Below are 23,121 nucleotides of genomic sequence, written 5' to 3'. Positions count from 1 at the left end.
ATTTCTTATTTACCACCTTTATTACATACCTAGGCTATATATCTCAAGCAGAACAATTTGCTATAAAATTCAGAAATATATAATTAGAATTTAATATTGTGTAAACACACATTATAAACTATCATATTTTGTATGCATATAACAGATCCGCGCGATTATTCGCACACTCTTCGATTGTAATGGACTTTTGGGCACCTTTCGTGCGCAAAAGTATAAAAAGACTGATTATATCCAGTAAAATTTTGTAATTTCAAAAGTAAAAATATACATCGGCTCATCTCGGCATACATTTTCACGAGCGAGAGTTTGAATTCCAGTTTTTCTATAGATTTCGCTTCCGGTATACCATATTTAAGGTATAAAAAAATCTAGTTCCTTTGAATCTAGTTGTTGATCGAAGTTGCTTAAAAAGCGTAGAACCAACCAAGAACACGCCAGTCTTGGAATGTCATTTCGTTCAAATTTATTGCCGCAGTTGACAAAGACAATTGACAAAATGATATTATCAAATCGCATCGTGCGTATAAGAGATAATCTTTCATTGTATTAAATTATCTAACCATCATATCTATCCGCGAATAAATTAATTAACAAATATGTTTACCAAAACAACGTCAGACCATTTTCGCTCGAAAACAGACATTTGCGCGATAACATTTTCTAGAATCCGTATCTATATATATATAACACTTATCCTTACATACGCGACCCTCATAAAAAAAACCCTGATTTCGGCTAATCGATTTCGCAGGTCGCCGTATAATGGAAGAACAAAAGCGCGGCGATTTCGATACCGCGGCTTTAATATAATGTCTTAATTGTTGGCTTTATCTACGAGAGCTATTTATAATCGTGTGCATACATGCACTCGCGCGTGGCCCACTTCTATACAGTCATAATAAATTAAGATTTGTCCTGGATCTATAATACACACCAGCATAATAACAATAAAAGTGAATAGAGAATAAACCTGTACGTTGCGCGCAGGCGCAATTTTATTACAAAAAGATCGCGCCGGGCCATTAGTGAAAGTTTCCGATGCACATAAAAAAGGAATAACACAAAGAAAGAAAATACCACGAAACCAGAGAGTAGGTGACTTTTACAATAAATTCGCGAAAGATAACTCGGCCGATCCGTCGAGTATGACGCTGGTGTGGTAATACACATAGCCGCCGAGAGTGTCAAGATGAAAGTGTTATAGCCGCACAACCGGCGTTTTACATTAGGAATAACGAAGCCAAGTGGCGGAAGTACGAAATGCCGCTGAATTTTTTTACCGTCCATTCTGGAATGTCTACCTCTTGTATATAATTCTTGCATACAATACACACAAACACATATAGGTAGATACACTGCAAATTGCTATTCCCAAGGCGCAGCCCGTATATCGCGTTATCTATCGCGCGCAGTGCTTCCTCGCCGGAACAAATAACCTTCGAGAGTTCCCAACTCGAATCAGCTCTACGTGATTTTTTTTAAACAACCTACTTAGCCTACGTTGATAGCCGCGGGACAGCCTCGAATTTCAATGCGAATCCATGACATTTATTCGCCCGGCTGATCGTGACGATGCGACGCGGCGATAGAGATCGGTATAGGGCACTGCCGATAAGATGCGCGCGCTTCCAGTGAAAATTGATCGCCGCCAAACGATCTCTTATTCTAGGATAGCTGCAGCGAGATTGAGTAAACGTCTGCTACGATTTTTTACCAATACTCGTGCGGAGAGTCGTTAGAGCGTTGGTGTGCGGCATTGTGTGTTTCGAGCCCGCGGCTTACGAACCCGAGTGTTATATATATATATCCAAAGAGTGGGGCTATCCAGCGGGACGGATAAATAGCCGCGACACCGATCTCCTGTCTCCTACTTGGCATTGTGTGTACGAGGGGTAATTAGCTATACTCGCGGGTTTATTTGCACTGCACCGGATACTCTTGGAGTATCGTATATAAAACAGTAAAAGAGTATTGGAGCCAGTAGGATGCTGTTCGCGTGGATAGCGCTGGTTGCGCTTAGCGCGACGGGAACTTACTGCCAGCAGGCGAGCTTCAGGAACTATCAGGTTTTCAGGATCGTTCCGTCGTCCTTGGAACAGCTCGAGGTTTTGCGGCAGCTCGAGGATACTAGCAATGCTGGCGGTGTGAGTATAACTATTTTTATAATGTTATTCCTATAGTTTCTATGGAAAAAACCTGTTTTTCACAAACAATATTGCTCATTATTGAAGATTATAATATTATAATTATAAAAAAGAAAACCCTGATACAACCTCTTTTTTACGGTTTCACTGGGATACTTCCTTTAATATTGCATATTACAAAGTAGATGCCTCATTTCAGCATCTTTTATCACATTGTCAAACATTTTAGATTATTTTATATAACTACTATTACATTAAAAACTGTCCAATTATTAATTATAATCGACATACTCATACGTTTCTGCATACAGTACTCATACTGGATCGGACCGAGCTTCGTCTCTAGCAAAGTAGACCTGATGGTAGCGCCTGACCACCTGGACGAGTTCACCGAGCTGATGAACGCGACGGACATGAGTTACGACATGTACGTCGAAGACGTCCAGAAGCTGATCGACCAGGAGCAGCGCAGCAGCGAGATCCGCCAGGCCGGCAGTTTCGGCTGGACGAGCTACCACACGCTCGACCAGATCTACGCCTGGATGGACCAGCTCGCCAAGGATCACCCGGACAACGTCGAGCTGCTGGTCGGCGGACGCACTTACCAGGGCCGCGAGATCCGCGGCGTCAAGCTGAGCTTCGGCTCCGAGAAACCCGGTGTCTTCGTCGAGGGTGGCATCCACGCCCGCGAGTGGATCTCGCCGGCCACCGTCACCTACCTCATCGACCAGTTCCTCAACAGCCAGGAACCGGAGGTCCGACAACTCGCCGAGTCCCACGACTGGTACATGTTCCCGTCGTTCAACCCCGACGGCTACGTCTACACCCACACCTCCGTCAGTCTCCTAATTTGAATTGCTAGCTTATATATTCATGTAACCGCGCGATTTAGCACCATAAATAATGATCTCTCTCTCTGTTGTCAATAGAACCGACTCTGGCGCAAGACTCTGTCGAAGAGCGGAATACTCTGCAAGGGAGCCGACGCCAACCGTAACTGGGGCTTCAAGTGGATGAGCGGCGGCGCCAGCCGCAACCCCTGCATGGAGACCTACGCCGGAAAGAGCGCCTTCTCCGAAATCGAGACCAGGACCATGTCCGGGTTCATCAAGTCGCTCTCGGGCAAACTCTTCGCCTACATATCCTTCCACAGCTACTCGCAGCTTCTGCTCTTCCCCTACGGACACACTACCGAGCACCTCGACAACTACGACGAATCCGTGAGTGCAACCATTGCATTATACTATGGTTCTTATGTAATATATTAATCTATAATTACGACTATTCGGTTCACCCAACAGAAAGCCATGGGCACGAAAGCCATCACCGCCCTGGCCCAGAGGTACGGTACCAAGTACACAACTGGAAACATCGCCGAGACGATTTGTAAGTGTCTAGCTTGTATTTCATTTATATGAGTGTACGTGTAATAATACACTTTGTTAAACGCTTCTTTCGCCTCCAGACGTCGCGAGCGGCAGTTCGATGGACTGGGTCAAGGACACCCTGAAGGTACCAGTTTCTTTCACCTACGAACTCCGCGACACCGGAAAGCACGGCTTCATTCTTCCGGCCGATCAGATCATTCCCAACTGCGAGGAGGTTCTCGATTCGTTCGTAGCCATGTTCAAAGAAGCCCTGAAACTTGGTTACCCCAAGACTTCTGGCCAATAATAAATTTATTTCGATTTTTCGATCCTCATAAACTTATAATGTTATACTTCTTTTTCTCACTTATGTTATATCTACTCCCTGCAGAAATGCACGTCCTTTATACAATAACACTTATTGCACGTCATTTGTTGTGAGCCAATTTGGCCATTTCTTTGAGTTCTTTCCGACTGATTTTTCCCGACGCGGTGTAGGGTATTGCGTCCACAAATTTGACGCCACCCCTCAGTTTCTTCACCTCGCCCAGTTCTGATTGACTGAGCAGCACCAGTTCCGCCTCGGTCACCTGCAAATAGTTAATGTTTATGCTGATTTGTGCGTACACGTGTAATTTTATCTAGAAAAATACACATTCGTCGCGTAACAGACCTTGGCACCCGGAACTTTCCTCACGAAAGCCATAGGCCAATCGACATCCACGTCGTGCGGAACCGGTACCACTGCTGCTTCCATAACGGCCGAGTGTCTCATGAGCACTTCTTCGATTTCGTGGGGTGAGATTTGGTGTCCCTGATATTTCATCACTTCCTTCAGCCTGTCGACGATAACGACTTCGCCGTCCTCGGTGTAGTATCCTTTGTCACCCGAGTGCAACCAACCTGTCGTAGAAGAAAATCGTTCACCTGACGCAGCTGATAAATCGAGTATTATACTATATCGTGTGCGGCAACAAGCGCTTTTACCTTGATCGTCGATCGTCGCCCTCGTCGCAGCGGGATTTTTGTAATAACCGAGCATAAGCGTCGGCGACTTCATGCAAATTTCTCCCACCTCGTTTGGTCCAAGAACTTTGCCGGTCGCGACGTCGATCGCCTTCAACTGAATGTTCGGTATGACGAATCCGACGGAATCGCTCTTCTTGCAGTTGATCATCTGAATCGTGGCGAGTCCTCCGATTTCAGTCATGCCTGAAAATAGTTGTGTTATACGTTTGTTTGTGTGACACGCGAGATTTTAAAAAATCGCATGTAACGATCAATACCGTATCCTTGAGCGACGCCGGCGTGAGGGAGACTCTTCCTCAAACCCTCTATGACTTCGCGGCTCAATTTCGAGCCTCCGGTCAACAGCGCCTCGAGCGATTTCAGCCGATACTTTTGCAAAACGTTCGATTTGTACAGGAGATTGATGGCGCTCGGCGATATGAAGAACCAATCGACCTGCGACGATCGTAACGCGTTAACAGCGATGACAATTAATATTAAATGAAATTAGATGATTGTAAATACTGCGCGTGCGTACTTACCTTGTATTTTTCGATAACTTTACAAGTCTCTTCGGGATCGAAGTTTTCGTGCAGAATGCTAGTCGCCCTGGTGAGTATCGATCGGAGCATGCAAAAAGTCCCGCTTATCCAGTAGAGGGACGAGTACCATAGAGAGATGGAGTTTTTAGCGCCGAGAATAGTGAAGGAAGATATATTGCGATAGAGTGATTTATAGGAATGTGTGACGCCCTTCGGCATACCCGTTGTGCCCGAGGAGAAGAGAATCATGGCGATGTTGTCGGCCTGGATCGATCGGGTCTGAAAGGTTCGTACTTCCTCGTTCGTTTGCAGTCGCATTGTGTCCCTCAAACTTTGCATCTCCGGGTATTTCCCGAAAACAATGAACCTCGTGTCAACTTTTTCCAGCCTCGCGGCCTCCATCAGTACCTTCAATGCGCTCTCGCACGAGAACATCACCTTTGGTCTGGTTAGGCTCATCAGATACTGGGCGGTTTCTGTGCGTGTGAAAGTGGTAAAGTGAAGTATGTCTATAACTATATTAGTTTTTGATAAACTATGCGTATGTACGAGACATTTCACGCAAAAAAGACACATCTTAATTGTGACACAAAACAATGCTTTACGCGGCAAATTGAAAATTAGACGATTCGGTTGAAACGCAGTGATTGTCGGACGCAACTTTTTACCTAATTTTTTTTGTTAAATTGAAGTTCTTCTCCTGTACTTTTTCTCTGATGACATATGAGATTTTTCCAACAATGACGTAGCTGTGTTCAATAAAAAAGTTTGATTTGCATGAAAAAGTGTGTCACGAGTGTATTAGAAAATTGATTCGCATACGAAGAAAACAAAAATTGTTCCAACTCAATTCCACTTCTGCAAGATGTGATATTTTTTTGTAAAATTCTCGGATATCGCGTATCACATACTCAAGGTAACTTCGTGATGCCAAGGATTGAAAACAGCGCCAACGTAAAAGGTGGCAATGCAAGGTATGTAAGAGTCGGGCTGATTTTCCGTGCAGACTGCAATAACATCGCCGGAACCAATATTTTGCTTTTGCAGCCAAAGCGCACAACGTATGGTAGCGTCCTTCATGTCCTGGTAAAGGGTCTCCTTGCCAGTTTTGACCTCGATCTGTGTTACACGTTTTTACGACTTCAATGTTAATTACAGTAAACACAAAGTTTACGCGCAACTGGATAATTTCAAAGGTTCGAATTACCTGTGCAACATGCTTTGGATGATCACTGAATATCTTCAAAATCACGGCTCCTATGTCGAAACTCGAAGCGTCCATTGGTACACTAGCACCTATGATCACGTTATTTTCGATCGTGAAGGGTGCCTTCTTGTTCTGCGAAAAACACAGTTTGTTTTTTACTATACTACGTAATTATTGACGTTCCGTCATATATATCGCTACAATTATACTGTAGTTCAGAGGAAAAATTTTAATGATAACACCGCACGATAGAGCTGATATGGTTTATACATCTATCATAAAAACAGATACGTGATAGAATGAGAATGATAGAGCATAATAGAGATATCAAACTTTTCCTGAAGAAAAAATAGATCTTTACGTTTGCTTTGCCGTTATCTGTCATCGTGCGATGGTCACCGCTGTCTAGTTTTACGTGGAAAAAATGTTTTCAACTAAGAATAACTTGCGATCCGAGCTCTTGAATCGACCAGAAGAAACTGAAGGATTTTCCTTTCATTTTGTAAGATACTTATAGGTCTTTACAGTTTTAATGGCTACTCGCTTCCTCCGAGAATAATAAGAGGATATGCGACAGATCGTGGATTTCCTAGATACTGCAGATGCTGGCAAGTCATTCTCTACCGTTTTCCACCACGCGCGGTCGTCACGATCAAATTATCACCTATATACTTATAGTGATGAGCTATTATTTGGCAAATCATCTCTGTAATTTTTGCCTGTTTCGAAGTATTACTGACATGCGCTATTATTAAGCGACACGACTATGCAGTTAGAATTGATTTGGATTTTGACTTTGTTCTGGTACCTGTTTAGATCGAGATATACAGTGATGTGTGTTCATTAGAGAACATGTAACACAATACAAATAAGCTCGACTTCTAATAAATAGCCGAGTAGAATAGTAACTTAATATAACACTGGGCATTATTGAACTTTAATATATTGAATACTATTTATGAAAAAAGCTCTAATTCGCTATATCTATCAACAGTCAATAGAAATACTATCTGATTTATTACAAGAACACAGCTGCAGCTTTTATTCTTCGTATAAGACAATCGACCATGATATAAAAAAGAAAATAATATTTTCAAACGATAATTGCATAGATTTATAAGAGCGAATTTCAGTTACATTACTCGGCGAAGAAGCAGGCCTATTGTGAGAAATAAACTGCACGGTAACGAGCAAGACACTTAAAGCAAAAGGCGGCAGCGCTCTAATGAGAAAATGAAGAGGTTTCGGGTGAAGCGCTAACTGCGGAACCCCGAGCAGCTGCACTAATAACGCATTATTCGCTGCACACTACACTTTTACCAAAACAAGCTCGAGAGTACGACGCGGGCGACCGATTTTCTATTTACACTCTACTACTTGAAAACAAAAATTCTACCGCTGCATGATCGATCGCGACGAACTTTTACCTTTTTTTCCAATTATTGGAATGCACTACTCCGAGTAGCTCTTCAATCCTGCCGGTTCTCTTACACGCAGTTGTCTGCGATATTCGTGTACACGGCGTATGGTGTATATAGGTCGCGAGGCTTAAACTGACTGAATGCGTGCAGCCGGCCTTAAGCTATTTTAAGGCACAACAAGAGAGTCACTATAAATCTACTTTTTCAGATTCTGATAAGGGAAACGCAGATTCGCTTATTGAATTAAGCATTCACAAATGTTATCAGCGCGCATTTCTTTAATGATTCTTTCGAAAATTGATAAAGTCATTATTCTTTCAATTATTTACATTATTTTACAATTGCTCGCGCCAGCTCCAGATAATGAGATAATATATATCAAACTTGTGTGGATCAAAAGATTAACAAAACTAAAAAAAAGAATAAAATGATTTACTGGATCAAGTACAATGTTGTACTTTTTTGGAAACTTTTCGAATACTATACAAGTTTGGGAAAAATTAAAAATAAACGACGCGTAAGACAATCAAGACCACAAAACATAGCTTAGCTTAAAATGATTTTTATTAATACACGTCGTCACCATACCGTGTGTGTTTTACAATATAGTTTAGAAAAAATGTATGGGACCATAAAAAATAACAATGCGCTTAATAATTTGTTTAAAACGAGCAACGTTCAAAGGTATAATTTGTTTTTGTTTTCATCATTTAATTTGCCCATCGTCATCGCTGACAATCGTAGAAGGCGCAACATTTAACAGATTAGCGTAACAAACTAGAACGATTATCTCCTAGCAAGACACGGCGTTTATTTCACGAGGATAGGGCATCTCTCGCTTTGCTTAGCGTTATACATTTTTCTTTCTCTCTCTCTCTCTCGCGATGTGCTTTGCTCTCATCAGCTTCTTTTTTCAGCTCGTCTATTACCGCGTAGAGGCAGCAGCTCTACTATCCTATACAGTCAGGTGTATATAATTATTTAGTCATGTTGGCGCTCTTAAAAAGCTTCAGGTTATTGCATCATTGTCTGACACTGACATTGCTTATTCTCGTTCGCTTTTCCATTCCATACTCTCTCATTGTCATCGTCGCTCATACATCGTTGTACTGCCATTGCCAGTGTCGCACAGACGGCAGTTGCAACAGCCATCATCGTGACGCATGGAATTCCGAACACTTTATACTGTACCGAAAAAAGCTCAATTTCCAAGCTGTTTATTACCAGGTCGTCGTTACATTTTGTTTCTTTGTTCTTTTTTCTTGTAATAAAAATTTTCTGCAGTTGTAGGTGCGGCCAAGAACGCGTGATAACATCGGAAACAAGGCTTTGGGTGTATATCAATCGAGCATTACACCTACAATGTACAATTTATATATTGCGTTCGTGCACAATGTAACCGAATACTTTTTAGCTTTAGACGAATTAACAACCATTGTGACAAATTCTTATACAAATGGTAGGAACGCGAATTTCCTCAGCAGCACATTTAACAATATAATTTGTGTTCAGAAACTTTATTATCTGTTATTAGCATGCAACATTTTTCATTTTTTTTAAATATATATTATGTGTATATATATATATATTATATAAGTATCCAGATCACAACGTCGGTATTATATGTATGTTTTCATCGCTTTCTAATTATAACCATTCGCCGTTACTTATTGATTGTTAATAATTATCACAGAAAGTTTATAAAATAATGATCGTGAATTATTGTTGATTATTATTATAATAATACACGTTTGTGTTATTTTACCAATGCCTATAGGCGTAAGTACTTTTAATTTAAGTTCAAGATCAAGTTCAAGTTCAAGTTTTGTAACAGTAGGTGATGCGCTTTATAGACAGGAAAATTTCTTTATCGCAAGTCGAGTTCATTGGCAACACACGCCGAAAATTTGCCAACCTTTTTGTCGTTAAAACTTTAATAGATTGTATTGAGATACGTGTAGAATGTCAGAGAGATTAGAGATAGGGTACGTACGTAGCTGCAATTTATGTAGGTTTTCGGAGATTCAGGATTTATTTTTTAAAACCATTTTTTTGTTCATTTTTTTATATCTCTTACAAATAAAAGACATAGTCTACTTTCGAGCAAAAAATAAATTTTCACCGTGAATTTCATATCTTTCAAAGGACTACTTATCGTCTCTTAATGCTATATCATAATCAGTTCTGTCGCTATGTAATTTAAAGTACAATGACATCGAGGTGTATGTACAGTACACCCACTCAGTTTGTTTATATACTTTTTTTTTCATTTAAAACTTACGTTATTACGTCATCAGCCAGGACTTAAAAAAAAACAATAAGAAATTACGTCTGTCAATGATCTAACATAAATGTTCAATGATGTTTTGGACGCGTTCATTTTGTTTCGATACGACATCTATTCCATCGGTTTACGAATTGTGATAAATGCCGCTTGCCAGATATAATTTTTTACTTTCATGTAACCATAAGAAACGTTTTAAGATGTTAAAAAAACAAACGAATTCGTATATACTACTTGTTTAGTTCGACAGTAAGGTTCCGCATGTATTTTTAACGTTTTCACGATCGATACTCTCATCAAGAGTAAACTGGACTAATTAGATTTTCGTACCGCTGTGATACTTGCGCAACCTCCGATCTTGTTTATTATTGCCACTCTATATTCAGCGTTTGAAAAATGTAATTCTTTTCACGATGTGATATAGAGAATTTCTTTTCATTAACATCATTAGAGTTATATAAAGTGATTATCCTTAGCGTAGTAGTATAACGAATTAAGCTATGTGCGTTCTATACGAAATCAAAAGCAGTTGTACTCAACTGCATCGGATATATTATTAGAGTCGAATATCGATAATTAAAGCGTTGGATTTCACATTCAATTTTACTATCCTACGTTCATATAGTACTTTGAAGAAAACTCGGAATGATGATTGTTCTGATAGATCGGAAAATCGTTATTAAACATTTGTGCAGAATTAAGAGCTGTGTCTTTTAAGTTATCGAGAGAGTGTGCGTCTTTATAGAAAATCTTCGTATATTTTTCTTACGCGTCATTTCGCATAAAAGTATTAAGTATATATTGTAAAATTTATTCAACTCATTGCGGGCAGAAAAAAGCGAATTCACATAAGCAGCCTCTGCATTTGTGATAAGATACGTTTATCATAGTATCCTACATGTATTAAATTGCTTCGTAACGTGTATAGTCATGCTTATGTACGATTATCAGTTTTCTGTCAATAACCGCTATCGGTAACAATGCTCACTATATGTTTATATTATGATTGTATTTAATTATATAGAGAAGCTCAATTCTATAAGTTGAAAAAATACGCAACGCCAAAGTCATATGTATACGTATATATATATAGTATATTTCATCGAATTGGTGTTAATTATTTTCCTCGATATAATATAAGTATAAAAATTAAAGTTATATTGCTCAACAACGACATAAACTATTTCCTAAAAAATGATTTCGGGCCTAACATCTCGAGAGATTTTCAACAAGGTTAATTTGCGTGTTCATGTATACGTGTTTGTGTTAGCGCTCCAATATATCTCCCTGGATTTCACGGCATAAATTTTACGAGACAGGTCTTCTGCCCTCTATAAATCGTAAAAACGCCTTGAAATGGACTGTAATACTATAAATTATGTGCGTGTAGTGGGTGTACGTGTGTGCGCAGTATAGACGTGTATAATACGTATATACCGTAATGTGGCTCGATAAATGATGTTGATGAACTTGTAGCGCTTTCAGCAATATACTTTCCTCGAACGATGTGTAACGTACGTTTGATATAGGACGAAGCAAAGCCTACGCGATTGGCGCACAGCAGAGAGAGGGAAGTATATAGAAAACGACAATATTATAGAATGTTATGCGATATGCGCTTCCTAATAACGCTATAAAATGTATCAAGAATCTCTGGATGGAATCGAAGCCCGCGCGCAGCTTATTTTGAACTCTACTATACATACCGAGACGAGGTTTTCATATTTCTACAGGCATATAAACGTGCATTCTCGACTCGCCTATACGAGTATATGTAAGCGCGATAACATTGGCTCTTCGTCGCGCGATATATTATAATAGAAATTGACTGAATATGTTCGAAGTAGATCGGATCGAAGCTCGCTTTGGGTAAGTCAATTAAGTGTGTACGCCGTGAGTAGTTCTATACGCGCGCGCACTTGTAGGCATGTGTGTGTGTGTGTGTGTGTAATAATTATTTATACCACTGCCGCATCGTTTTGCTCAGCGAGTTTACAGTCGCGATGTGGCGCGCGCCAGAAAAAAAAAAACGGTCATAGCATATAACACACAGAGATTATTTATTAAAAGTCAAGAAAAGGAGAAGAAGAAAAGAAGAAGAAGTGTGTGTGGCCTCGAAAAGCAGAAAAGAATAAGTCGAGCGGAAAAAAAGAAACAAGTCGTTTTGTAGCTGTGTGTGTGCGTGTGTGTGTCTATATAAGTCGCGGGAGATGCATTTGAATAGCTGCCTATAAGCGTGCAGACTATAAAGCGGGGGCGCGAGAGAGAAGAGATAATGCAAGCTCGTTTTCACGAGCGTCCTTGTCGGATGCGCAGCAATTACACGACTATACTATATGGACTGGGGGGGAGGAACGGAGTTGGAAAGAGCGAAGATTTAAAATTCGTCGCAAGCCGAGCTTTTTTTCAATAGTACACGGCGCAGTATAGCGCGAGGATCATACATAAGCGTATGTATAGATGCTCCGGCGGAGTGAGCATGGTATCGATTGTGAGCTTTCGTGTGTACGCGCGCGTGTGTATGTGTGTTTGCGTGCGCTCAAGCACGGACGGAAAGTTTATTAAATTTCTCCTGAAATATTGCGAACGACAGTTATTAAAGTTTAACTGGCTTGCCTCGTTTGTCCTGAATTTTCCTAGTTTCTTTTCCGACCCCTTCGGAAGGAGAGCAGAGAGAAAGAGATTGCCGCGCATATAGAGCGTACACAGCCGTGTCGAAGCGACATGAATGAGCGCGCGCGCGCGCGTAATCGCAGTAGTGTGAATGCAGCGCCGGTCAACAGCTGAAATAAGACTAAATGCCGCAGCAGCAGCAGCAGCGGAGGCGTGTACAGTTGTGTGTGCAGTGTGTAGGTGTGCGGGTGCGCGAGGAGGGGGGTAGAGTCGCATAAAAGGTGGGCGAGAGAGTGTGCGTGTATATAGCGAGAGGGAGAGATGAGTAGCAGCAGAGGGCGGCTCGCGCCGATCGATAAGCGCGAGAGTATACACACAGCTTCCCGCAGTGGTTCCTCCTTGGCTGCAGCGGCGGCGGTGGCGGCGGCGGTGCGGCTCCGAAAATAAAGATGCTCTTCTCGTTAATTATGCATAGCTGGCGTATCTCTCTCTCTCTCATTTTCCGGCGAGACGAGTCGTTAGGGGGTGGCGGTGGCCTTGGGCCGAGCAGCCAGAGTCGGCGGGCTTTATCGAAAAGAAGTACTGGCATTAGGCGGAATAGCGGCGGAAGTAGTCATCAGCCGTCTATGGGCGGGCCGCCGAGCGATAAGGCCTGTACAATCCTTGGATCGGCTTTGCTACCCTCTCGAAATTCCTCGAGGGTCAGCTTGTCGTCGTGATTCTTGTCCATTTGATCGAAGATTTTATCGACCCTCTTTTGGGGCGTATTTTCGTCCTCGGCCTGCGGCGCCTGACCCTGGAAAACGGCAAATGGCGAGCGCCCCGCCCAACCGGTGTCGCCGTTATGTAGATATATACGTACACCCACCACGCGACTCGTTCGTTGGGTATAATATTTGTGTGTCGGCTCTGCGATACCTCATTCTAATATACTACGCTACTCTCGACTTACCACCATCTGGTAGATCGCGTCGACAATGTTGTACATCTCGTCCCTCGTGATGAAGCCGTCGTTATCGACATCGTAGAGTCGAAAGGCCCCTGCAATCGTGCGATTGAATTTTATTTTTCAACTGATTCTACAACTATAGCCCGTGGGCGAAACAACAGAAAAAAAGAGACCGCTTACAGTGTAGCTTCTCGTCCAGGTTGCCCCTCGACGTCACCGACAGCGCTCTAATGAACTCCTCGAACTCGATCGTCCCGTCCTGCGTGACAAGCGCGCGTAACATCGTAACGATACAAAAAAGAGAATCTGTGTATTGTATTTTATACTCACGTTATTCTCGTCGAAGACCCGAAAGACCAGCGAGGCGAATTTCGAGGGGTCGCCGTGGGGGAAGAACTGCTTGTAGATCTTGATGAAGCCCTGGTGGAAAGTCATGAATTATTGTACATTATTATACGCCAGCCCCTATACTGACAAATCGTGCCGATGCGTATCAATTGAATACGTAAACATACCTGCTCCGTTAGCAGCCCGTCCGGACAGTCTTTGAGGAAACCCTTGTGCCTGTATTGTGCGGAAGGGGAACAGAGCGAAATCAAAGTGGAATATTATTGCGCCGCGATAAGAAAAGGAAAGAAACTCACCATGACCGGATCTCCTTCTCGGTAACTGAAAAAGACGAAAAGAGAATTTAAGGAGGGTTTTTACAGGCGTTATCCATAAAGTACGCGAGTGAGTCAGCTCGCCGACATCTATAAAAGCGACTTTTCCAGATATATGCGCCCGGAGGATCGATGTCGGCTTGTAAAAATATCCGAGAGTTTATGACGTTCCTGCCTCTTGCTCTCTTTCTCCTCAATATATATATACACACACATATATATATAAAAGCGCGAGCGAGCGAGTCGCGCGTCTTGCGATCCGTCTCTCTCTCTCTCTCTCTCCGATTCGGCTGTTCTGTGAGCCGCCGCCACGTGCGCCGCGCGAACTCTGGTATACACGTATATGAATGTCTATACGTGTATAATCCAGACTCCCCCTTGGCCGGATTGACCCAAATCCCCGAAATTTCCCATGTCTCACAAATGGATCCATCTCGATAAGTCAAATAGGCCCGCTATACGGTTGTTATTCTCATCAAGCGGCAGCCGGCCGATATAACTGGATTAGCTACACTATCTTTTCTCGTTATCTGCCGAGCGCGCCGAAAGAGGACGGTCGTAGTGTCGCTCGTCGTAATTGCCATCAGCGACGAGCAATTTGTCCTCTTCAATTACGCGAGTTAGTTCCCCCGATGCATCGGTCTGAGCGAACGCGCTCCTCTTCTACTTGCTCGTCTGATGCTCATATCTCTATGTATACGTATGTATAGTGTGTATGTCGTCTGCTACTACTACCACCGCTACCAGCAGCTATCGATTTTCCACTCTTCCATACGTATAGAGAGTCGAAGAGAGAGAGAGAGAGAGCGAGAGAGAGAGAGAGAATAAGAGAGTCGGAGAGAGAGAGAGAGAGAGAGAGAGAGAGAAAGAGAAAAAAAGTGCGGATCGACCGAATTAAATATCCCGGTCAGACAATGCGTTCCACTTGCGGAGAAAGAGAGGAGCGTATACATTTATTTATACGCAGGCAGCGGCGCGGTGGCGCTCTAGCTCGATTCTTCGCATAGCTCTTTTTCTGCCTATAGTCGCCCGCGCGCACGATCTCTCGCTGAATAATTAATTTTTGCCGACTTTAACTTTTTAATCCTCGCGGGTATATAGGCGCGAAATCAATGCACGATGTATGTCCACACAGCGTTGCGTTTGTTATATACGACGAGCTTTTTAACGAGGATCCAAGATCGATGCGAGAAGCGCGCGCTCGCGCGACCACAGAACATCAGCGGTCACCTCTCTTTGCTGCCGCCGATAAACGCTAGCTGCAGCACACACACACACACACACACACACACACGCAGAGATGCGGAGTCTCAAGGCGATTGACGAGCAGCCATGTGCGACACGAGAGCTGAAAGCTAATAAAGACGAAGGCGGCGCAAGGCTCTTCTCTCTTTATCTGCCTTATGTACACGGCTGGCTCGCGTCCGATGTGCGATGGAGGGATACTCACAATACGTGTCTGTGGTCAACCGGTCGATCGTGTCTTGCTTGAGCTTGCTGTTCTTCTTGCCCATCTTGTATGGCCACTATGTTGACTCTTCTCTTTACGTATTATCTGTATGTATGTATGTATGTATGTATGTATGTACGTATGCGTATGTGTATGTATATGTATTGTATGTACAACTCGGGCGCGTGGATAGACGTCTATCTATCTCAGTCTAGCTTTGATGATGCGGTACTGGATCAGCTGACGACGGCAGGAAACTGCAGCTGCCGGTGCAACAATGACACAGCATCGCGGCTCGGACGGAATTTTCATTCATAAAACCTCAACCAGCTAATAGTCGGACTGCTGTGGCTGCTGCTGCGAGCTCGCGCGCGGGACAGATCGCGGTCGACGATCCCCTGGCGTCATAGCGTCGCGGCGCTGGGCGTCGGACTGACTCGCGGCTCGCGCGCTCTCGAGCAGCTCAGCAGCAGCAGCAGCAGCAGCAGCAGACACGCATCCCCCTACCCCCTACCACTACTCTTTTTGATGCTCGCCTCGCATGCGCAGCGCAGACGTGCGGGAGGCATAGGCGCTAATCGGCTGATATGCTAATCCAACCCCTCGTTCGCAGTCGAGAGAATGCGAGAGAGGCTCTCTCACTCTCTCGACTGCGAAAGGCGCGCACGCGAAACGCTAATCGCGCCTTATCTCGCCGTTCGAGAATAAATAAGTGTATGTAATCATTGGCGTTATGAGAGTAGAGAGCATTAAAAAGGAAAAGGCTTTGTGCTGCTAGATGATGGTCGTTTTTTTATTTTTAGCTGATCGGACTGGGGGTTCGCTGCTGCTGAATCGAGGTGCCGACTGACGACGCTCCGGTAAAGGTGCGCCGGAGGGTGTTGCGAAAGTCCTCGGAAAACAGGCAGTAGATGTAGAAGGTGAGCGAGTAGTTGGTCACTTCGAGAAGGTTCGCCAGCGCACGAAAGACCTGAGATTTGGATAAGTATCCGTAAAACTTTTTCAAATATAGGCATACATCGGATGATTCGTATCAGCAGCGTGAAATATAAAATACTCACCTGGTAGGCAAAGTGAGCTAGATTATCCTGGCTGAGGGTGAGGTTGAGAAAGACCATGGGGCTGACGCAAACGAGGAAAAGCAGACTGGTGCTCCCGAGGAGGAGCATCAGCCGGCGCTCCTCGGCCAAGTAACCGCCTCCGCTCTGTCGTCGTCGGCGGCGCTTGTTGCACGCGCGCCGGTAGACCAGCATTATGCGCAGGTTCAGACCTGCCAGCAGCAGCGTCGGCCCGATCTTGAAGACCAGCTCCAGCATTACCTGGTATACCTGTTGCTCGCGCGCTCGCATCTATAGTCAACCGCTCCGCATAGTTGCGGTAAACCTATATATGCTATATGCATACGATACCTGGTAGAAGGCGGACTGGAGCAGTGGTCGGTTATCGCGCTGTTGGTAGAGTCGCTGGTAGTTGAGCCGAGCCGAGATACAGCTGCTCATTTCGGCTCGGAAAATGGTGGGCAGGTAGAGGAAGAAGGTGCCCAAGGCCAACAGGAGGAGCGTCAACCGAGGTGAAAGTCCCCGCTGGAACGTCGCCCCCGAAGCAGCCAAGTTTGACGTCGGTCGCAGCCTGCAGACGCTCGAGTGACGCTCCACCGTCAGAGCTAGCAACGTCATCACGCATACACCTGTACCGTTGTATAAGTACACCTTATGTTACGCTAATTTTTTTTACGGGTTTGGAAATGCCGAAAATATTTTTCAACCTACGTATACGACCATTGTAGAGTCATTATTTATTATGCGTTTGTATAAAAATAGAACAGCAAAATCCTGTTTAAAAAAACGTAATTAAATGACGTTATAAAATGACGTCAGTAAATAATTGATTGGACGTGTCACATATTGGAACAAAAAATAACGTTATTTTATGACGTCATTTTCTTAATAATTTATGGCTTGGTGACAAAATCAAGTAGCTTTCTCGATCTTTTGTGCTTGCAGTAGATATCCTTTGGCTCGCAAAACCTCCTCGCCTCTCGGGCAAATTTCACGGCCGCTGTTTATACAAGATATACTATTTCTTTTAATTTCTATAGATTAAAAAATATTTTCGTCACTTTAAGTGTTTAGTTATCGTTAAGACCAAGACAGCTGTTGCCGAGGTAAAGCTCGAGATGGACGTGGTAGAAAGCTTGAAACCAGCTGGTCCAGCCGCCTTTCTCCTTAGCAATCAGTACCCGCAACGCGAACGGAATGCAGAACGATATCGCCACCAGCGAAGCCGTCGAGTACGCTGCAAGTCATACACATATTATCAGTCCCATGAATCGCAAATTTAAATCATAGATGTAATAATTACCTCGCATGTAGATGTAAGCTCTGCCTTGCATATTGCGCCTCGTTAAAACGACCAGGTTCAGCACATTTCCCACTATCCCGAGCAAGCAGATCGTCGGCATAATGAAGCCGTAGCTGATTTTTCTAAGCTCGCTTATACGAACATCCTCGTCGTCGTCTACTACTCCGTCGCTCTGGTTTTTCGACGAGCTCACGCACAAACTCTCGGCAGCAGTTTCGTTCATCCTAATACATACTAGTGTATACCTACCCGATCGCGCAATTGTCTTGACACTGCGATGCTATCACCTGTGCCTCGATGGCATCACTTACACGCCGACAATCGCCGGATGCGGGCCGCAAAACGGCTTTCATGTTATTGATCTGAGAGGAGGCCGGAGCCGGCAATGAACGAATAAAAAAGCACAAATCACAATTCCATTGCCTTTTATTTTTTTACGACTCATCCGTTCAAATTCAAATTATTACACTTGTACGCTCGATTTTTGCTCTTTCTCTCCCTCTCTCTTTCTCTATACATATTATGATACACAACTTTTAGATCACTTCGCCAATTTTTGAAAAACGCATACAAACCAATATCCACAACGTTATACACGCAAGCGATTCTTTTAAGTAATCATTACAACGCTATAGCAATATCAAGTATATACAATTAATCTATAAAAATTGGAAAATTCAAGAAAAATATAAACGACTAAGTTCCTACATGTACGCTATCGTTTGAGTGATATAGAAATGCAGCTTGCTATCGCATCGAAATATCCTGGCGTAAGAAAGACCCCTTTTGTTTGTAATTGCGAAGAAAATAAAAAATCGTTTTTCACAGCGTAGCATTGTAATCTGTAAACTGAGACGTGCGAGTTTTATCACAAAATCAGCAGATGTTCTGCTACAAAGATTTGCGTTATTTCCAATTACTGCAAATAGATCGGATACCGATACTTGGAATGTTAGCTATTATAATAGGTAAAATATCTTTTTATCTGAGTTTCGATCTGATGTGAAAGTAGCAAACACGTTTTCAAAGTCTTATCGTTATTTTTCATTTTTAGGTAGACATAAACCGTTTGGAATGAGAAGCGCAACATAATGTCAAACTAGTCTTATATTAACTATCTGCTTATGCGTTACTCGTTTACTGCTTTCTACGGAAACTGTCGTTCAACAGATACGTTTCCCTTAAAACAATAGAAACCGAATGTAACATTGCTTTCAAGGAGTGTTTAAAGGAGATTCTAACTTTACACTTGTCTACAGAAAAAGTCGCACTATCAGTCTGAAAATGCCGCATTTTATCTTTATAAGGAGTAAAATTCTTGTTCTCAGTATTGTACGAGAGCACAAAAAGACTCGTATAACTCGAGTTAGTACACAGCTCCAAAAAGTCACTCCGAGTGTTAATAATTTTATAGAACACAATACATAAATATACTGAAAACGCTTCGAAAAGCGTTATCATAACAGATTTGTTCCCTCGAGTTAAGCTTACCGCTCGTGTATCAAACATTGGCGAAACTGACAGAATAATTTTTCTGCGCAAGGTTTCATTAAACATATTTATCAAAAAATGGTCACACACATTCTTATGAATAGAAAAAATATACGTTCAGTCGTATTCGTGCGAGGATTCCCTTTTACTTATTAGATTATCCCTTTCCTCTTGAGTAGATGGCACTTCTGACGTTATTGGCCTGTTGACTTTTACTACTTTGCTGACTTTGCTAAGACCCTCAGTTATGCCGCTGCTTCCCGATACGCTAGAAAATAAACTAAGATAGTTTTTTTAAAAATTAACAAAGTGTTTCTGTTTAAATTTACTATTTCGACATTCGCTTTGTACATACACAACATCTGTTTCATCGTCATCTCCCGCTTCAGCTAGTTCCTCAGCAGAAAGTGTGAAGTACGGATTTGCTGATGCTGGTCGAAACTTGTAACCAGTTAGTACGAAAAATACGTAAGTAGCCATTTCTCTAAACATCTCGTCCAACCACTCATATTGGAATGGTACAGTTATCTATATAAAGAGAATTCAATTTAGCTTAGTTTCAATTTTTTTTATATCAATAATATTCGAGAAGGTTGAACAAAGTATTACCTTCAATAAGTAAACTATCACTCTAGTGAAGTAAATGTAGCAAACTATCATGATATAAAAATGTCTGAAGAGCTTTAGTTTACGCAAATTAGCAGCAGCTTTGCCATCCATATGCGCTGCTTCCTGTAAATGTCTTATACTCCAAACAACAGGGAACATTATTGCACCGCAACAAACCAAATCAACCAAAATAAAAACATCGCGCCATCTCTTATGCTCAACATCACCTTCCTCGCTTTCCTCGATTATAATTTCTGCAACATTTGCTAATACCTAAATACGAAAATATTCATTGTTTATCACATTTATCTTGTTTGACACACGAAATATCATCAGTTAAGCTCAAGTTTTACCTGAAGTGGAATGACAATCATAAACAGCTTTTTATCCTTGTCTGCTAGAATGTGTTTGATAAAAGTCCAACCAGTGCCCACAAGAACTATTGTAATAAATAAAACGGCTCCTTTCAATAAATGAGTGATATAGTAAAGAATAGCCCAGGCAGCAACGTGTTCGCCTTTTGTTTGAATGAAATGGAAATTGATTCCATGAAACAGTAAAGAGAGCGATTTGAGAAAAACGAGAACCGCCATAAGGTAATGAATTTTAAAAACTGAGTGCCTGTCAAAAGAATCACGGTTAATGTCAGTTGTATTCTTATTATATGATCAATAATTTAAACAAGTTCAACTTACTTGCTATTTTTAAGAATAAAGACCCAAAAACATCCCGACAAAAAGAATAGAAGCGCCATCATGAAGTAAAGTTCTGGCAGAGGCATTTCACCAGCACTCAGAAAATTGTCATTGTTAATTTCTCTTATTTCCATCTTTTAAAAAATATCAATTTTACAATTTTAGATTTAGATTTGTTGTGATTAAAATATGATTCATTATAATGTTAATAATAAAAATAATAATTACCGAGAAGTCTACCGAAACACGTTGCTTGTAATTAGGACAACTATGAAAGTATAAATTGTACAGTCCTTCTTCTTTTTCATTGGCAACATACATGGCAAAGCTGGTGTTGTAGTATTTTTCACTATTGACTTCTTTAACAAACATTGGCAATTTTTGCAAACATGCACTAGGTTCTTGAAAAGAAGCTCCCATATTTATATTGTCAGACTTTTCAATATCTAAAAAATTAAAATTTCAAAAGATGATTAACCATGTTGTTAAGAAAAACGACTATTTTCGTAAAAACTATTTTCATAATCCATAATATCTTTTATATGTTTTATTTAAAATTTAAAAGAAAAATCACGAACAAACTAATTTACATAATTGAGGACAACTCTTCAAAACTTTGATTGGCGCGATCGATTTTTGCGTTGTAGGATAAAAATAGAACAGAAGATCGATCACGTGTGCACGAAAACTGGCCAAGATGCAACATTTGAATAATGATTGCAAATACTCAATAGTTGTCGGAGTATAATTATATACTATAGTTTTATGTCAATTATAAAACTAAATGATTTTAAGTACTTGTGAAGTTATCACGTCAAAATTTCATTATTCATTGCTTGAAGTAGAAAAATTGATGAATTCATTTTATTTACCATGAGGAAACGAATCTCTCTTTCTGCGAGGAAACAATGCTGTATCACTCAATCTTCCTGGCAGAGTTCTTTTATTTCTCTCAATTCGTATAGCAGTTGAGTTTTGATAAATATGCACTGAATGTACATTACTACTGCAATTCACTTTTAATCTATAATATGAAAAAAATTGATTATAGCCAGTCTAACAATATTTATTCTGCAGAAGTGATAATAGCTTTTTACATACTTTAAATGTTTCAAATCAAACGTGAAGTATATGACAGCAGTTTCATCTTTTTGCTCATAATCAGATTTGGTATTGGGTGCACCTTGAAGAAGGCACCTATCATGACTGTCCATATAAGGATTCATAGCATCGCTACTGTGTTTTCGTTCCAGGCTGAATCCAAACTATAATTGACAATATAAAATGCATAGTTTATGCACAGAGAAAACAGAGATAGAAAATAAGCATAATAAATTTGATTAGTTTTCCTACCACAGCATTTTCATCGAATGGTGCAGCTTTAAAATTGATCAAATTGACATCTAGAATGCCATCTTTGTAGAATCCAAAGGTACTGAGCGATATAATGCGTCTGTAGTCATTCTGTGAACGAATTGCAACGTATTAGTGAAAATCTATAATCCATAGATACATTAATAAGTAGATCATAAATGTGCATACCCTTATGTCAAATTTGTGAATTCTTGCTGAAGAGAAATGTAAAAGGAAAAAGACTATCTGTCCAAGAGTGAGTGCAAATCTAGGCTTCATTTTTGCTGCACTTGGATTGCTCAGTACTGTAGAAAAGTATTCACATTACGAGAAAATTCGATAAACCGTCAATGAGACTCAAGTGTTGACTGCAGCTGTATTGTTTAATGAGTGTGTACTGCTACTACTCCACCCCTCGCTATGGGCCACACTCGCGATGATTAATCTCACTCTATCACTGCGGCAGTGTTTGCCTGGAAAACTGATGTGCCCACATATGCTGCAATACTAGTACGAATCCGTGTGAACTTGAGCCTCAAGATCTGTCAATTATGCAGGAAAATTAGTTGCCAGGAGTAAAACACGGTCGACGATTCAACGTGTACGCCGTGTGTCACTGTTTGGGATTTGCAAGTATATCTGTCGTGGACACTGCAGTGGTGTAGTGCTGCCGTGATATTAAGTGATGGCGCAGCAGTAAGACAGATTAAAAATTGATCGTCCATTCGCCCATGATTTGTGCGTCACGAACTTTAACTGTAGCAACCGCTGAATTGGCAATAATTTTTTACGTTATAACGGTTGTTAACCATGTAACACATCTTGATCCCACATCAAAAACCTAAAAATTTTCTTGAACATGCGTTAAACGTGGTGTTAAACAAACAAAAAAGAATAAACAGTTATTCGGGTCACATATGCCGTCCTCAAACGGTTCGTCGTCGTAACCGTCCGTCAATTTTAGT

The 23,121-nt window shown here is 41.6% G+C and overlaps 5 protein-coding genes across 9 annotated transcripts; 1 reads left to right on the top strand and 4 right to left on the bottom strand.

Moving 5' to 3' along the window:
• Positions 1-143: 143 nt before the first annotated feature.
• Positions 144-3,854, top strand: LOC100124174 (zinc carboxypeptidase). The gene is made up of 5 exons (XM_001608012.6): positions 144-2,144; positions 2,456-2,980; positions 3,074-3,364; positions 3,446-3,530; positions 3,610-3,854. Exons 1-5 carry the CDS (start codon positions 1,986-1,988, stop codon positions 3,816-3,818), a joined length of 1,269 nt encoding a protein of 422 aa, XP_001608062.2. The 5' UTR covers positions 144-1,985; the 3' UTR covers positions 3,819-3,854.
• LOC100124173 (luciferase-like) lies at positions 3,540-12,891 on the bottom strand. 4 transcript variants are annotated; one of them, XM_008216824.4, is made up of 8 exons: positions 6,630-6,861; positions 6,269-6,400; positions 5,973-6,180; positions 5,062-5,537; positions 4,798-4,975; positions 4,499-4,723; positions 4,185-4,414; positions 3,540-4,101 (listed from the first exon to the last, which is right to left on the bottom strand). In XM_008216824.4, exons 1-8 carry the CDS (start codon positions 6,651-6,653, stop codon positions 3,940-3,942), a joined length of 1,635 nt encoding a protein of 544 aa, XP_008215046.1. In that variant the 5' UTR covers positions 6,654-6,861; the 3' UTR covers positions 3,540-3,939. The 4 variants fall into 4 exon arrangements, with proteins under 4 accessions (XP_008215046.1, XP_031787488.1, XP_031787489.1 ...); XM_031931628.1 differs by lacking the exon at positions 6,630-6,861 and adding an exon at positions 12,590-12,891 and having other exon boundaries at positions 3,771-4,101; XM_031931629.2 differs by lacking the exon at positions 6,630-6,861 and adding an exon at positions 7,696-7,828 and having other exon boundaries at positions 3,771-4,101; positions 5,973-6,201.
• On the bottom strand, positions 8,236-16,076 carry LOC100124172 (frequenin-1). The gene is made up of 7 exons (XM_001608009.6): positions 15,648-16,076; positions 14,180-14,204; positions 14,051-14,099; positions 13,866-13,955; positions 13,716-13,794; positions 13,539-13,627; positions 8,236-13,382 (listed from the first exon to the last, which is right to left on the bottom strand). The coding sequence occupies exons 1-7, from the start codon at positions 15,709-15,711 to the stop codon at positions 13,203-13,205; spliced, it is 576 nt and encodes a 191-aa protein (XP_001608059.1). The 5' UTR covers positions 15,712-16,076; the 3' UTR covers positions 8,236-13,202.
• An 81-nt stretch (positions 16,077-16,157) lies between these two features.
• LOC100124171 (probable G-protein coupled receptor B0563.6) lies at positions 16,158-18,299 on the bottom strand. The gene is made up of 5 exons (XM_001608007.4): positions 18,009-18,299; positions 17,793-17,942; positions 17,057-17,334; positions 16,709-16,975; positions 16,158-16,617 (listed from the first exon to the last, which is right to left on the bottom strand). Exons 1-5 carry the CDS (start codon positions 18,229-18,231, stop codon positions 16,447-16,449), a joined length of 1,089 nt encoding a protein of 362 aa, XP_001608057.1. The 5' UTR covers positions 18,232-18,299; the 3' UTR covers positions 16,158-16,446.
• Positions 18,300-18,416: 117 nt separating this feature from the next.
• LOC100677827 (protein GPR107) lies at positions 18,417-23,056 on the bottom strand. 2 transcript variants are annotated; one of them, XM_008217616.4, is made up of 10 exons: positions 22,346-23,046; positions 22,157-22,267; positions 21,905-22,068; positions 21,676-21,827; positions 21,032-21,249; positions 20,804-20,937; positions 20,462-20,729; positions 20,109-20,381; positions 19,855-20,027; positions 18,417-19,779 (listed from the first exon to the last, which is right to left on the bottom strand). In XM_008217616.4, exons 1-10 carry the CDS (start codon positions 22,433-22,435, stop codon positions 19,617-19,619), a joined length of 1,746 nt encoding a protein of 581 aa, XP_008215838.1. In that variant the 5' UTR covers positions 22,436-23,046; the 3' UTR covers positions 18,417-19,616. The 2 variants fall into 2 exon arrangements, with proteins under 2 accessions (XP_008215838.1, XP_003424580.1); XM_003424532.5 differs by having other exon boundaries at positions 18,438-19,767; positions 22,346-23,056.
• Positions 23,057-23,121: the final 65 nt, after the last annotated feature.

This window comes from Nasonia vitripennis, chromosome 5, assembly GCF_009193385.2.
Source record: "Nasonia vitripennis strain AsymCx chromosome 5, Nvit_psr_1.1, whole genome shotgun sequence".
In the NCBI taxonomy this organism is placed as follows: Eukaryota; Metazoa; Arthropoda; class Insecta; order Hymenoptera; family Pteromalidae; genus Nasonia; species Nasonia vitripennis.
The sequence above is the reverse complement of the archived record's forward strand: the minus strand, read 5'-3'. Positions and strand labels throughout refer to the sequence as shown.

What these genes read in the sequence shown, in the direction of transcription:
- LOC100124171 (XM_001608007.4), bottom strand. Translation starts at nt 18,231, where the DNA reads ATGAACGAAACTGCTGCCGAGAGTTTGTGCGTGAGCTCGTCGAAAAAC. An exon ending in AGCTTACATCTACATGCGAG is followed by an intron (nt 17,943 to 18,008) that starts GTAATTATTACA and finishes TATGACTTGCAG; the next exon opens with CGTACTCGACGGCTTCGCTG. An exon ending in TAGCTCACTTTGCCTACCAG is followed by an intron (nt 16,618 to 16,708) that starts GTGAGTATTTTA and finishes TCCAAATCTCAG; the next exon opens with GTCTTTCGTGCGCTGGCGAA.
- LOC100124172 (XM_001608009.6), bottom strand. Translation starts at nt 15,711, where the DNA reads ATGGGCAAGAAGAACAGCAAGCTCAAGCAAGACACGATCGACCGGTTG. An exon ending in GAGAAGGAGATCCGGTCATG is followed by an intron (nt 14,100 to 14,179) that starts GTGAGTTTCTTT and finishes CGCACAATACAG; the next exon opens with GCACAAGGGTTTCCTCAAAG. An exon ending in CCTGGACGAGAAGCTACACT is followed by an intron (nt 13,628 to 13,715) that starts GTAAGCGGTCTC and finishes GCACGATTGCAG; the next exon opens with GGGCCTTTCGACTCTACGAT.
- LOC100124174 (XM_001608012.6), top strand. Translation starts at nt 1,986, where the DNA reads ATGCTGTTCGCGTGGATAGCGCTGGTTGCGCTTAGCGCGACGGGAACT. An exon ending in ATACTAGCAATGCTGGCGGT is followed by an intron (nt 2,145 to 2,455) that starts GTGAGTATAACT and finishes TTCTGCATACAG; the next exon opens with TACTCATACTGGATCGGACC. An exon ending in AAACATCGCCGAGACGATTT is followed by an intron (nt 3,531 to 3,609) that starts GTAAGTGTCTAG and finishes TTTCGCCTCCAG; the next exon opens with ACGTCGCGAGCGGCAGTTCG.
- LOC100677827 (XM_008217616.4), bottom strand. Translation starts at nt 22,435, where the DNA reads ATGAAGCCTAGATTTGCACTCACTCTTGGACAGATAGTCTTTTTCCTT. An exon ending in TTTGATTTGAAACATTTAAA is followed by an intron (nt 21,828 to 21,904) that starts GTATGTAAAAAG and finishes TTCATATTATAG; the next exon opens with ATTAAAAGTGAATTGCAGTA. An exon ending in GACGATGAAACAGATGTTGT is followed by an intron (nt 19,780 to 19,854) that starts GTATGTACAAAG and finishes AAACTATCTTAG; the next exon opens with TTTATTTTCTAGCGTATCGG.
- LOC100124173 (XM_031931628.1), bottom strand. Translation starts at nt 12,862, where the DNA reads ATGCGACTCTACCCCCCTCCTCGCGCACCCGCACACCTACACACTGCA. An exon ending in GCATCACGAAGTTACCTTGA is followed by an intron (nt 5,538 to 5,972) that starts GTATGTGATACG and finishes TCACACGCACAG; the next exon opens with AAACCGCCCAGTATCTGATG. An exon ending in GGCGACGATCGACGATCAAG is followed by an intron (nt 4,415 to 4,498) that starts GTAAAAGCGCTT and finishes CTTCTACGACAG; the next exon opens with GTTGGTTGCACTCGGGTGAC.